The 15031-nt window shown below is 43.6% G+C and overlaps 1 protein-coding gene across 3 annotated transcripts in view; it reads left to right on the forward strand.

Annotated features, from left to right (window-relative positions):
* SAMD8 (sterile alpha motif domain containing 8) overlaps positions 1-13847 on the forward strand; it is a 29820-nt gene extending 15973 nt beyond the window's left edge. For all 3 annotated transcript variants that reach the window (XM_084845202.1, XM_084845205.1, XM_084845204.1), the window contains 4 exons: positions 9300-9395; positions 10911-11028; positions 11917-12067; positions 13001-13847. In XM_084845202.1, the coding sequence (XP_084701328.1) occupies positions 9300-9395; positions 10911-11028; positions 11917-12067; positions 13001-13305 (670 nt within the window). In that variant the 3' untranslated portion in view covers positions 13306-13847. The remainder of the gene's footprint in view (positions 1-9299; positions 9396-10910; positions 11029-11916; positions 12068-13000) is intronic.
* Positions 13848-15031: the final 1184 nt, after the last annotated feature.

Here is a 15031-nt window from a genome sequence, read left to right on the forward strand (position 1 = left end):
CCTCGTCTTGAACGCCACCAGTGTGGGAGAGCCCACCACCTCCCTAGGTCATTGGTTCCATTGTCGTATTGCTCTAACAGCCAGGAAGTTTCTGCTGATGTTCAGCCAGAATCTGGCTTCCTGTCACTTGAGCCCATTATTCTGTGTCCTGCACTCTGGGATGTTCAAAAAGAGATCCTGGCCTTTCTCTCTATGACAAACTTTCAATTACTTGAAGAGCGCTATCATATCTCCCCTCAGTCTTCTCTTCTCAAGGCTTTGTTTCCGTGCCCACCTCTTTCATTCTCTCCGCATAGGGCTTTGTTTCCAGTCCCCTCATCATCTTGGTTGCCCTGCTCTGAACCTTCACCAGTTTGTCCACACCCTTCTTGAAGTGTGGCACCCAGAACTGGACATAGTACTCCAGATGAGGCGTAACCAGTGCTGAGTAGAGGGAACTAGTACATCACCTGATTTATTTATTTATTTATTTCATTTCTATACCGCCCAATAGCCGAAGCTCTCTGGGCGGTTCACAAAAATTAAATCCAAGCAACACACAATAAAACAATTTAAAATATACAGAACATTAAAACCACAATATAACAATACAACCACAATAAAACCTAGCAGCAGTGCAGGAGTTTAAAATACAGATTTAAAACAGCAAAGATAAAAGTCTAGAAAGCTAAAATGCTAAAATGCCTGGGAAAATAAAAAGGTTTTCACCTGGCGCCGAAAGGAATACAATGTAGGCGCCAGGCGAACCTCACTAGGGAGCTCATTCCAGAGCCGGGGTGCCACAGCAGAAAAAGCCCTCCTCCTAGTAGCCACCCGCCTCACTTCCTTTGGCAGGGGCTCACGGAGAAGGGCCGCTGATGATGATCTTAAGGTCCGGGCAGGCACATATGGGAGGAGGCGATCCTTCAGGTAACCTGGCCCCAAGCCGTTAAGGGCTTTGAATGTTAACACCAGCACTTTGAATCGGGCCCGGAAATGGACTGGCAGCCAGTGCAGCTGGAAAAGTACTGGCGTAATATGAGCTCGCAGGCCAGTCCCTGTTAACAATCTTGCTGCCCTATTTTGGACCAGCTGAAGTTTCCGGACCGTTTTCAAAGGCAGCCCCATGTATAACGCATTGCAGTAATCCAGACGAGAAGTTATCAGAGCATGGATAACTGTAGCAAAGCTATCTCTGTCCAGATAAGGGCGTAGTTGGTATACCAGCCTAAGCTGATTTGGAAGCTATACTTCTATTAATGCAGCCCAGAATAGTATTTGCCATTTTTGCAGCCACGTCTCATTGTTGGCTCATATTCAGCTTGTGATCGACAACAACTCCAAGATCCTTCTCACTTGTAGTGTTGTTGAGCCACGTATCCCCCATCTTGTAACTGTGCATTTGGTTTCTTTTTCCTAGGTGCAGAACTTGGCATTTATCCCTATTAAATTTCATTCTATTGTTTTCTACCCAGCGCTCTAGCCTATCAAGATCAGTTTGAATTCCGTTTCCGTCTTCCAGGGTATTAGCTTTCCTCCCCAATTTTGTGTCATCTGCAGATTTGCTAAGTATTCCCAGCACCACCTCCTCCAAGTTATGAATGAAAATGTTGAAGAGCCCTGGGCCCAGGACTGAGCCCTGTGGTACCCCACTTGTTACCTCTCCCCAGTTGGAGAAGATCCCATTGATAAGCACTCTTTGAGTCCGATTCTGTAGCCAACTGTGGATCCACCAGATCATTGTTTCATCTAGCCCACTTTGAGCTAGTTTGCTCATCAGGATATCATGGGGCACTTTGTCGAAAGCTTTGCTGAAGTTGAGGTATATGATGTCCACAGCATTCCCACAGTCCACAAGGGAGGTTACTTGATCAAAAAATGAGATCAGATTTGTCTGGCAGGATTTGTTCTTGACAAATCCATATTGGCTTCGAGTCATCATTGCATTGTTTTCAAGGTGCTTCCAGATGGATTGCTTTATTATCTGCTCCAGAATGTTCCCAGGGATTGATATCAGTCTGACTGGTCTGTAGTTCCCAGGTTCCTCCTTTTTACGCTTTTTGAAGATAGGGACAACATTAGCCCTCCTCCAGTCATCTGGCACTTCCCCCGTCCGCCATGATTGCTCAAAGAGAATAGACAGCGGTTCCGAGAGTTCTTCTGCCAGTTCCTTCATTACTCTAGGATGCAGCATCTGGCCCTGGAGATATGAACTCATTCAAAGTAATGAGGTGTTCCTTGACCATTTGCCTATTGATCTCAAGCTGCAATCCTGCCCCTTCAGCCTGTACTTCACCTTTGCCAGGGGGGTCATAGATCCTCTTTTGGGAGAAGACTGAGCCAAAGCAGAAATTTAGCACTTCTGCCTTTTCTTTGTCATCTGTTATCATTTTGCCATCCTCATTTAATAGCTGAACCACCATTTCTTTCCTCTGTCTTTTACTGTGCACATATCTGAAGAAAGCCTTTTTGTTGCTTTTAGCATCCCTTGCTAACCTCAGCTCGTTCCCAGCTTTAGCCTTCCTGACGCCATCCCTGCAATTCTGTGTTGCCTGCCTGTACTCTTCCTTTGTAGCTTGGCCTTCCTTCCACTTCCTATATGTGCCTTTTTGTTTTCAGGTCATCTGTAAGCTTTTTGTGAAGCCACATTGGCTTCTTCTGTTGTCTTCCACCTTTTTTTCTTGTTGGAATTGTTTGTAATTGTGCCTTGAAAATTTCCTTTTTTAAAAACTCCCTCCCATCTTTCTCATTAGCGTCACTTGCCATGGGACCTTACTGATCATTGTTCTGAGTTTATTAAAATCAGCTTTCCTAAAATCCAGGGCACGTGTTTGCCTACACTCAGCTTTTGCTTCCTTTAGAACCAAGAACTCAAGTACAACATGGTCGCTTTCCCCCAGAGTTCCTGTAACTGCTACTTTATCCACTAGGTCATCTCTGTTAGTTAGGATCAAGTCAAGGATAGCCGATCCTCTAGTTCCTTCCTCTGCTTTCAATGGAGGAAATTATCAGCAACACAAGTCAGTAATTGTTGGAGGGGCCATGTTTTGCAGAATTTGTCTCCCAACAAATATCGGGGAAATTGAAGTCCCCCATTACTACGACATCATGCTTCCTTGAAACATTGGCAATTTGCTTTTCAAAAGTTTCATCCTCGTCTTGTGCCTGATTGGGCGGCCGGTAGTAGACCCCAACACCATGTTCCTTTTATTCTTTGCTCTGTTGATTTTAACCCAGATGCTCTCGATGGGGCTACCAAGCTCATCCTCCTGTATTTCTGTGCAGAGATATGTATTTTTAACATATAGTGCAACTCCACCTCCCTTTCCGTTCCTCCTGTTCCTTTTGAACAAGTTATATCCTTCAGTTGCTGTATTCCAGTAATGGGAATCATCCCACCAAGTTTCAGTTACACCTGTCAAGTCATAATTTCCCTCCTGTATTAAGAGTTCAAGTTCATTCTGTTTGTTTCCTATACTCTGGGGATTAGTATATAGACATCGAAGACCATGTGCTTTATAGTCTGGCTTTCTTCTTACATGTTTCTAAAGGCTATTATTGGGCGCTATTAGAGCTGTTCTCTCCATTGTGGTGCATGAGCCTTCATCCATTGTTACCCCCAACTTTACGTCTCCTTCCCCCGTAGGTTTCAGTTTAAAGCCCTCCTGATGAAGTTCTTCATGCTGTGGCCAAACACGGTCTTCCCAGCCCTTGTGAGGCGCAAGCCGTCCCTTGCCAACAGTCCACCTTCCAGGAAGTACCGCCCGTGGTCCCAGAATCCAAATCTCCTGCGTCGGCACCCCCTTCATAGCCAGTCATTCACCCGGAGTATTTTCCTTTCCTTTTCTATCCCTCTTTTAACTACTGGAAGGTTGGATAAGAAAACTATCTGGGCCCCAAATTCTTGAGTTTCCTTCCCAAAGCTTCAAAGTCTTATGTGATTTCTTTGTCACTCCACTTGGCAGTATCATTTGTTCCCACATGGATGAGAAGAAAGGGATACCTGTCAGTGGGCTTTATGAGTGTAGGCAACCCTTCAGTGACGTCTCTAATCCATCCTTCTGGGAGACAGAATACCTGGCGAGTCCATGGTCTTCGCGACATACTTGGGTTTTGATCCCACGCAGCATAAATAATAATATTATTTTATTATTTATAAATAATAATTTATAATAAATAATATCCATATGTCACATTTTCACAGGTCCAGACTAGTTATCCCCAAAGGCCTGCTGGAACAAAAAAGATTTGCATGCCTACGAAAACATATCAAGGAGGGTGCTACTCTCACCTCCCTAGGAAGTGAGTTCCAGAGCCTTGGGGCAGCCACCGAGAAGGCCCTCTCCTGCGTTCCCACCAGGTGTGCCTGTGATGATGGCGGGATGGTGAGAAGGGCTTCCCCTGAAGATCTCAGGGCAGGAGTAGGCTCATAGGGGAGAATACAGTCTTTCAGATAACCTGGACCCGAGCTATATAGGGCTTTATAGGACATAATCAGCACTTTGAATTGTGCCCGGAAACAGACTGGGAGCCAGTGAAGCTGTTTTTATAGGGGAGTTGTATGCTCCCTGTAACCAGCCCCAGGCAGCAGTCTGGCTGCAGCTCTTTGAACCAGCTGCAGTTTCTGAACACTCTTCAGAGGCAGCCCCATGTAGAGCGCGTTACAGTAATCCAAACGGGATATAACTAAGGCATGTGTCACTGTGGCCAAGTCAGACATCTCAAGGAACAGGCACAGCTGGCGCACTAGCTTTAACTGTACAAATGCACTCCTGGCCACTGCTGAAACCTGGGCATCCAGTCTCAGGGCTGAATCCAGAAGTACACCCAAGCTGCGAACCTGCGTCTTCAGGGGGAGTGTAACCCCATCCAGCACAAGCTGTATCCCTATTCCCTGATCTACCTCTCGATTGACCAGGGGCACCTCTGTCTTGTCTGGATTGAGCTTCAATTTGTTTGCCCTTATCCAGTCCATTCTTGCCGACAGACACTGGTTCAGCACCCCAACAGCTTCCTTGGAATTAGATGGAAAGGAAAAGTATAGTTGGGTGTCATCAGCGTACTGGTGACACCAAACCTCAAAACTCCGGACAACCTCCCCCAGTGGTTTCAGGTATATGTTAAATAGTATGGGGGACAAAACAGAACCCTGAGGGACTCCACAAGCCAATGGCCAGGGAGTCGAACAGGAGTCCCCCAGCACCACCTTCTGGGTCCGCCCCTCCAAGAAGGAATGAAGCCACTGTAAAACAGTGCCTTGAAGTCCCATCCCAGCGAGGTGGCCCAGAAGGATACCATGGTCGATGGTATCGAAAGCCGCTGAGAGGTCCAGCAGAACCAACAGGGACACACTTCCTCATCTAGTTCCCAGCGTAGGTCATCCACCAAGGCGACCAAAGCTGTTTCTGTCCCGTAACCAAGTCTGAAGCCAGATTGAAATGGATCTAGATAATCTGTCTCATCCAGGAATCTCTGGAGTTGGGAGGCCACCATGCGCTCTAATATCTTGCCCAGAAATGGAATATTGGAGACTGGCTGATAATTATCCAATATGGTGGGGTTCAGGAAGGGCTTTTTTAACAAAGGTCTCATCACCGCCTCCTTCAAGCAGGCTGGAACTCTGCCTTGCCTGCGGGAGGCATTAACCACCCCCCTTACCCACTCGGCCAGTCCACCTCTGGCTGCTTTTATGAGCCAGGAAGGGCAAGGATCTAGAACACATGTGGTGGCTCTCACCTCTCCCAGGATCCTGTCCACATCCTCAGGCTGTACAAATGGAAAAGTATCCAACAACACTGGACAAGCAGGGGCCACAGTTACATCCACTGGGTCTGTAGCAACTATAGCATCCCAAGTCAGAGCAGATCCGAGCGATTTTGTATGCAAAGTGCTGAGCAAATTGTTCATAGTGGGCAGTCAAGGGGTTTAAATTATCCTCTTGCAGGCTAGCGTGTAAAAGACCCCTAACCACTCGAAACAGCTCCGCTGGATGGCTCTTTGCAGACACGGTTTAATAAATAAAAACATATTTAATGCAGGCAGTCCAGCAGTGCTGTTCTTCACTGTCCTGCTGTAGTTCTGCCATTCTGCCCAAGAATTCTTCGTGTTCTCTTATTCCTTGGAGGGTCGACACTCCAGTCCTCTTACTTTTTCTTCCAGCAGCGTGATCGACTTGCACTTGTTGCACGTGTAGGCCATGTTGATCTCAGGCAAGAAAACAGACATTGCACAGACCTTGCAGGTCACCACCACTAGAGAGTATTTTCCTTCCATAGTCTCTATTCCCTTTTTTGTTTCTACCTTTCTGATTGTACTGGAATAGCCTGTGCTTTGTCCTCTGTTCACTGGAGGTTAGAAGTAGAGTCCCAGTGGTATGGAAGTGTTACAAGAATTCTTGTGTGTTACAAGAAAAAGAAATTTAAAAGAAAATGAAAAAAAAATGTTAGGGACCTCCCCCTTGATCTCCCCTGGCCAACTCCTGTTCGCTCCCCCTGTTCGCTTGCTCTGATCGCGTTCTCTCTGGGAGCTTGCTTCCTTGTATAGCCCCTAGGGATGGCGGAGAATTTCTCCACGAATCTCCGGGAGGCCGAATGCCAACGCATTCGGCCCCCCGAAATTGGTGGTGAAATTCTCTGCCCCCCCTGCCCCCCCCCCCGGGATGGGACTTACCTCCTTCGAATGTCCCTCTCGGTGGCGGGTCCCGGCGGCATTTTGGCGGTGGCAGGGGTGGCGGCCGGTCTTCTGACCGGCCGCTGCCGCCGCCATTACAAAGTAAAGTAAAAAAAAAAAAACGTGATAGGCTACATAACGATTTACGTAGCCTATCACGGCTAGATTTTCAAAGTCAGCCGTGATAGGCTACGTAAATCTTTACGTAGCCTATCATGGCTGACTTTGGGGGGGGGGAAGCGTGTACGCAAATGGCGGCGCCCATGGGCGCCATTTGCATACGCGCTTTTTTTTTTCCCCCAAAGTCAGCCGTGATAGGCTACGTAAAGATTTACGTAGCCTATCACAGCTGACTTTGAAAATCTAGCCGTGATAGGCTACGTAAATTGTTACGTAGCCTATCACGTGTTTTTTTTACTTTACTTTTTTATTTCGTGGCCGGGGAGATGGGGCGCTCCCCCCCCCCCGGCCTGAATTTCGGTGGCGAGGGATGGGGCGCCTCCCCCCCAGCCTGAATTTCGGGGGGAGAAACGGAACACCTCCCCCCCCCACCGAACACAGCTGCGGAACCAGGTAAGGGACTTTCGTCCATCCTTAATAGCCCCTAGACCAGCTGGAGCAGCTTCCTCTGATTCCTGATTCTCTTCTGATTCCTGGCTATTGATGTCACAGTGCAGGTTCCAGGCTTTTAATATATTTTTGTTTTATGCAATTGTTTCAATTTTATGTTATGACCTGTGTTCACACTGTACATTCTACTACTGTTCAGTTAAATACAGCATTTTGCTACCAACCCAAATGTTCTGTTGGTAGTGGAATAAGTTTGATACTGCATCTTACTATTTAGTGCAGTCTGATAGATGTCAGACTGACTAGTCTGTAGTTCCCAGGTTCTTCCTTTTTACCCTTTTTGAAGATAGGGACAACATTAGCCCTCCTCCAGTCATCTGGCACTTCACCCGTCTGCCGTGATTGCTCAAAGAGAACAGACAGCGGTTCTGAGAGTTCTTCTGCCAGTTCCTTTCTTACTCTAGGGTGCAGTTCATCTGGCCCTGGAGATTTGAACTCATTCAGAGTAATTAGGTGTTCCTTGACCATATGCCTGTCGATCTCAAGCTGCGATCCTGCCCCTTCAGCCTGTACTTTACTTTTGCCAGGGGGGGCCTAGACCCTCTTTTGGGAGAAGACTGAGCCAAAGTAGGAATTGAGCACTTGTGCCTTTTCTTTGTCATCTGTTATCATTTTGCCGTCCTTATTTAATAGCTGAACCACCATTTCTTTCCTCTGTCTTTTACTGTGCACATATCTGAAGAAAGCCTTTTTGTTGCTTTTAGCATCCCTCGCTAATCTCGGCTCATTCTCAGCTTTGGCCTTCCTGACACCATCCCTGCAATTCTGTGCTATCTGCCTGTACTCTTCCTTTGTAACTTGCTCTTCCTTCCACTTCCTATATGTGCTCCCCCCCCCCCCCCGGTCATCTCTAAGCTTTTGTGAAGCCACATTGGCTTCTTCTGGTGTCTTCCACCTTTTTTTCTTGTTGGAATTGTTTGTAATTGTGCCTTTAGAATTTCCTTTTTAAAAAATTGCTTTCAGTTTGTGGATACCAAGAAGATAAAATATGACTACTGAATGGCTATAACTACTATCATCAAGGCACTGGGAGGGATTTGGAGCAGAGAGTTCTAAAAGAGTGTAAGCAGCCAAACAAGGCCAGAAGATTACAATAGTTATCTCAGTGACTGGCCTCTGTGTCATTACCCTTTTAGTAATACAATGGCATGTGACTTCGGAATAACTTCAGCTGAAGACTCAAGCCATTGTGTATTTATGGTGATATTACAGTGCACACATTCTATTTCCAGAAAGCATGGGTTGCTGACAGTGATCGCAAAACACTTTGAAAACAAGGCTAAAGGGTTAATAGACAGACTTTGTAGAACAGCAAAAAACCCTATGATTATAATTTTCTAATGGTAGATGAGGTAACAAGAGGGCAATGACTGAATATATGAGATGAGCCATTATCACAGAGTAGACCATCAGTAGCTCAGAGTCTTTAGCTCTTAAATGAATTACTTGACTCACGCTTCTTTGAAATGTTTGTTCTTGTGGTTGGTGGACATTTCTAGTGATATGTTAGCTGTTCTATCTGACACTTTAAAAATATCTAAACTGGCTTTGAAATGAATATATGGATCAGTCCTAATCATTGTAATTGTGGACAAGTAGTGAATGCTGTGACTTGTTCAACCCATGGTGATAATGTGAACCGGCCCTTTGTGTCTGCAGAAGGTTAGACAGATTGTCTGATTCTATGGCTTCTTGTTGGGTTACTTTTTCCAGTTTTAGTTCAGTTAAGCTAAACTCAAATTTAAAAGAAGGAAATGATCTATATCTCCAGAGAAATTTGGCACTTCTGGCAAATTCCAAGTTACTCCTTGGAATGCTATGTACCAACATTGGTTTCAAACCAATCTAACATTACTAGCTATGTGCTGTGTAATTAAGTACATACATGAACGCTTTAGTTATAAACCAAGTGATTTACATTTTAAAGATGGTAGTCACATCCATTTACGTTGTGTGGAATTGCAGAAGTTAAAGACTGTGACTCTTACATGGTTCAGATCATGCTATTTTTCTATTTTTAGTGTTCCTAGGATACCATGGGCTTTTGCCATGACTGAAGTATGTGGAGTGATTCTCTGCTATATCTGGTTGCTTGTCCTCCTCCTTCACAAACACAGGTATAGTTCTTCACTTGTTCTTAATTTGGAAATAGTAGGCAATCTTGTTTGAAAACTTAGTGTATATTCACCATTATTCCAGAGAAACATCGATGAGAACTTGATTCACCGTTAAGAGGGAAAACTAAAGTCTGCCTCACACGGAGAAGTAGCATGACACGTGAAACAGAATCTGTGGAGATGACTCCACGTGGTGAGGTGCTTGTGTGCAACGGTTGGCCAGGTGGCTCGTTCACTACCACAAAGCTGATTAGAGTTGTGGTATAAAAAAACTGGCCGATTTCTGTAGTGAGCGGTGGCACACCGCATCTTTCATGTGACCCCAATGTATTTCTGGCAGTGATTTGTATTGGTGTGAAGAAAGATGGCATGCCAGTGGCACAGGTATCGGAGCAGATGCTGCATACAGATTCGGTTTCAAGAGGTCTTTGTGCTGCTTGAGGCATGTGTGAAATCACCAACTGCTTTTCTGCCAGCCGATGGGGTTTATTTCAGTGAGATTCAAATGGAACTGATGTTGTGGACAGTCTAGCATGGTCTTATTTTGGTGCCTGCTAACAAGTTAGAGCCCTGTGGAGTGACTTTAACCATAAAGCCTGCATGTGGTAGGAGATTGTGCTGCCCTGGGTTCACGTGATGAAATGTGTATGTATGTTGGCCATCGACATAGGACACAGTACTTGTAGACAGAGATTCACAATTTCTGGCTGCCCTTGATTAGCCAAGATAAGTTGTGGTCACCTGCCCCTCCCCTTGTCCTTGACCTTGTACTGTACCTGCAGATGAGGTCAAGAATAACCCCTTGCTCCTCTCCAGGTTTGGGTCTGGATTGTGACAGGGACTTGTTTTGCCCCTGTGCTTTCAAGGGATCAATTGAAACAACCCTGGTTTGTAGGGAGTGCAAGCCACAGTTTCCTGATTCAGATGTCACTGAAAGCAGCTCAACAAACACGTCTTCTATGAATCTGGGTGCATGAGGGGAGGAGCTCTTGAGCTCATTGCTCATTGCAAATCAAATGGACCATTTGAAATGTCATATATTTCATCTCAAGGAATAGGTGAAGTCTCTCCTTAAAAGATGTGGCACACTTTTCTTATATATTTGAAATTAGGCTGATGTCACTGAAGTTATGTTGTACAATGAAGAACACACGAGTGATTTATTTGAATCTTTCCCCCAGGTTATCCAGAGATGGCCAAAACACTAGTTCCAAAAACCTGTCAAACAGGCTTGTGCTTTCCAAGTGCATCTTCATAAGATGGATTTAATGCAGTGGGAAACCACGTGTCCAGCTCAAAACAAAGGTTTTGACCCTAAGACAAGTTGACTAGGGACATTCCTGGAAGGAAAGCATTTTTATTTTATTTTTTGCAGGGGCAGGGGTCTTCCTGTCCAATGTGGGATTGGTTATGGAGGGCGGCTGGAGGGAGGAAACTTGCCTTCCAGAAACTTCCTTAAGTTATCTTAGGATCAAAACCTCAGTAATTAAAATACTTTTTGCTGCTTTTTTCTAGATCTATCCTTTTACGACGGTTATGCAGTCTTATGGGTACTGTGTTCTTGTTGCGTTGTATTACAATGTTTGTGACCTCACTATCTGTGCCAGGCCAACATTTGCAATGTTCTGGAAAGGTGAGCCAACATCTCCTCCTCTTCTCTCCCTCGTCCTTATATCATTTTACCTCTGCCACAGTATGGAATAACCAATATGTATGGAATAGAATTACAGTTCTGACAAGCAACCTAGTGTCATAGGAAGTGTTCTATTACCTCGTTAGATTATTGGTCTATCCAGCCTGATATTGACTCTGGCAGCAGGTTCCCAGGGTCTTGGGCAGAGGTCTTTAACGTCACCTTTTAACTTATCCCTGGCATATCAGTCCTTGAATATACCAGGGACTGAACTAAGGATCTCCTGCATGCAAAGCATGTGCTCTACCTCTGTTCCCTCCCTCACCCACATTCAACCCTAGTATGTTAAGGTGGGGGGTTGAACTTTCTATTGTGTAGGTGTGGGCAACATGAGTTCTCTAGAATATGTTCAATATATCCATATGTAGACCCTGTAACAAATGTACAATGTAACAAAAAAAGATATGTAACAAATTCTGCCACAGTAATTGTGACAAAACAGGACTGGGACTTCTTGGTGTTGATGAGTATATCGTAAAGTCCTCAGAGCAGCTCACTCATATGCATGTATGTATGTACAGAGTGTGCTTAGGACATGATAGGTTATATATTCAGTAGTAAAATAAGGGAAAATATTTTAGGCTAAATAGCTGAGGATGTCAATGCTTGCAATGTTCCTTGTGGGAAGTAGGGGAAATCCTGTAGAACTGATGGCTTGTATGCATTTAAGTATTAGAGCCAAATAGACCAACTGTACCAAAATTAAACGCAAGCTATATTTTGAATATGTATGGAAAGTGGGGGCAAAACAGTGATTTTCTGAAGTTGATAGGTCTTCTCAAGCATTCTTAATGTGTTCCTTTAACACTTTGTTCACTCTAATTCTAGTTGTATGGCAATGTATGGGCAAAACTTCAGCGAGCCTTTGCCATTTGGAGTGGGTTTGGCATGACCCTAACAGGAGTACATACCTGTGGAGACTACATGTTCAGTGGCCATACTGTTGTCCTGACTATGCTAAACTTCTTTGTCACTGAATGTGAGTACACCAGTGAAATGGCATAGGGTCATCATCCCCATGAATCTAATGTCACTACTTCCACTCCTCCTTTTACATCTTGCTTTTCTGCAACATTGTCTACTTAGAAGAGTAAAGGTTTCAGTGAGAATAAACAGGTTTCAATAGTAAAAAAACAGGAAACTTGTAGAGGTTGACTTTATTATTATGGAAAGTAGAGTTAGACAAGAACTACTGAATGCTGAATGCGCAAAGAACTTGTCATTCACCCTTAAAAATACAAGCAAATAGGAGCAAAAGTGCAATATCTCAGTCTCAGACCAGTCTTCATGATCAGTGTATTGATGCCATGTGAAATTAATTTTGGTGCAAAGAACAATATGAATATCATGGAAAGCATTTACTCATGTACAGTGCCTAGAAAATAAATCATAAGTCAAAAGTAAGACACGGACTATGCTGTCAGGCTTACAGTTTCAGACATACAAGGGAAGAGGAGTGGTGGGTAAAGGTATAGGAGGGAGAATGTGATAATGAGGAGGCAAGTTATCAGTAGGCATTTAAATCCAGTGAGATCCATGTTCTCATTCCCCTTGCTAGTGTTCTTGCTAAGAAGAATGGTAGTAACCTCCAGACAGTGTTTGATCTTCTGGTGCCAGGGTGTGGAACCTATGGCATTCCAGATGTTGCTGGGGGTGTTATACACCATTCCTGACCATTTGCTGGGGGTGATGTGTCCTGAAGTAGAATAACATCTTGAGGGCCAAAGATTCCCCACCCATAGGGAGACTAGGTTTGTTTTTCCCTTACCCTTTGCTGCCATGTGATAACTAACAGTTGCAATAGAGTATACCAAACCGTCCTAATTCACTATCTGTCCAGAGTATGCCTTTGTCATATCATTATGAAACATTAGAAATTATGATTGGTTGAATACTCTATCCTCTTCTTTAGATACACCAAGAAGCTGGAACTTCTTGCACACTTTGTCCTGGGTGCTGAATCTCTTTGGAATCTTCTTCATTTTGGCTGCACATGAACATTACTCCATTGATGTCTTCATTGCCTTCTACATCACCACAAGACTATTTTTGTACTATCACACACTGGCTAACACAAGAGCCTATCAACAGAGCAGGAGGGCCAGGATCTGGTTTCCCATGTTCTCTTTTTTTGAATGCAATGTAAATGGTACAGTTCCGAATGAGTATTGCTGGCCCTTCTCAAAACCAACTATAATGAAAAGATTAATTGGCTAAAGAGTACCAGATTTAGTTCACATCTGTGTGAAGTATTTGTGAACTTTCTTCAAGAATGGCTGGACGAAAACAATTTCTTCTTACCCATGTGACCTCCTTTGGCCTTGTTTGTTCTCTCTTGGCCACAAGGCTAAGAGATGCACCAGTCGCCATTTCTTAAATATGCAGGCAAAGTTGCAAGGAAGTTCTGCATGAATGTGATAAAGTTATGACTTGTTCATTTGGAAGACTTCAAATTGTCCTTTGCTGAGGGAATGACTTTGGATCCAGATAACACCAAGTACTACCTAGTTAGCTATTGTGTCTCAAACAAATATTAACACAAGTGTCATACTTCTAAAATAACTGTCAAATGAGAATAAGGTGTGTGTGGGGAAGGAAATGGGTAGGGAACCATTCAGCTGATGAAAACAGGCCCAAAGCCTTTAGTATGAGAAATACATGCTGCGTGTGGTGTTATGAAAGGGGCAGAGTAACAAAAGAACAAGCATGAATAGGGCTTCATTGACTTGGAATAAAGGATATCATGCTGTTCTACCATCCACAGGTTTTCCTTGTTTACATTTCAGTAAATTGGTAAGAAATAAATACATTATCTCTTAAAATGAGATTGATTTAGTTTTAGTGCCACAACTCTTTCAACACAATATTTACTTAAATATGTGCATGCTTTTTAACACTGTTCTTAGAGGAATAATACCATTAAATTGGGTCCATAAGAGGCAATGACTTATTGAACAAAGGAAAGGTGTGGTGTTCTGATTTTTTATTTTCTTGAAGCAAATGGTAAGACATTGAACAGTAGCATTTGGAAATATTGGTAATAGCAATCTATTTTTCTCCCCCTTCACTACAGTAATCAAATTCACCTCATTCTGCTCCTTGTAGCATGGGTAGATGTTGACATTTAACTGGATGACTGAGAAACTTTTGACAGTGTTTTCAATAAATGCTTTATTCTGATTTTTCTTACAAGTTAGAAACTATCTTAATCAGCTTAACCTTTGTGGTAAGTATCACTTTCTTCAGAGACTGTTCTTGTGATAGTTAAAAGAATAATACAGAGGGCTGGAGCTTAAAGTTCTGCAAGCATAGCACACAGCACTTGGCAGTCATGCAAACCCCATATTTTTCTGTGAAATCTACCTTTTATAGAAGTTACTCAGGTTTGCACTTAATCTTTTGAACCATCTGTTTAATTGCACATTGTACTTGAAATGCTTGAAAAGGACTACTTGGTTTAAAATCATAATGGTTATTGGCACATTGATTCAAGAGTGAGTTCAAATTGCATTATTTCAAAATAGGCAGTGTGTGTCAATGGTTACATTCAAAATTAGCATGCAAGTCCAGCACAAGCTGTTCATATTTTCAAGTAACTTTCAATTTATGTATTTATTTCCCTGCCCACACAACTGGGCATTTATAAGGCTGTGCAAGTTTGCAGCCTAGTAATCTCAAAGTCTCAAGTCATACAACGTATGTGGACCACTTACAATTATAAACTTGGCATTCAAAGTGGTGGGCAATAGTCTATACACTCTCAGTTATAAAGAGCCCATACAGTATGTGAATATCCTATAACACAGAATAGTAAATCACCCATATTGTGTGATGAAAACCAGTCAGATAATTACACTGAATTTGCATGTGGATTTGCATGGTGACTCGGTGTTGTCACTGGCAGCCAGTTATACCCCTTTTCCAGTGCCTCTTACTGGTAACT

This window comes from Heloderma suspectum, chromosome 3, assembly GCF_057233095.1.
Source record: "Heloderma suspectum isolate Gila_16-S chromosome 3, 16-S_ref, whole genome shotgun sequence".
In the NCBI taxonomy this organism is placed as follows: Eukaryota; Metazoa; Chordata; class Lepidosauria; order Squamata; family Helodermatidae; genus Heloderma; species Heloderma suspectum.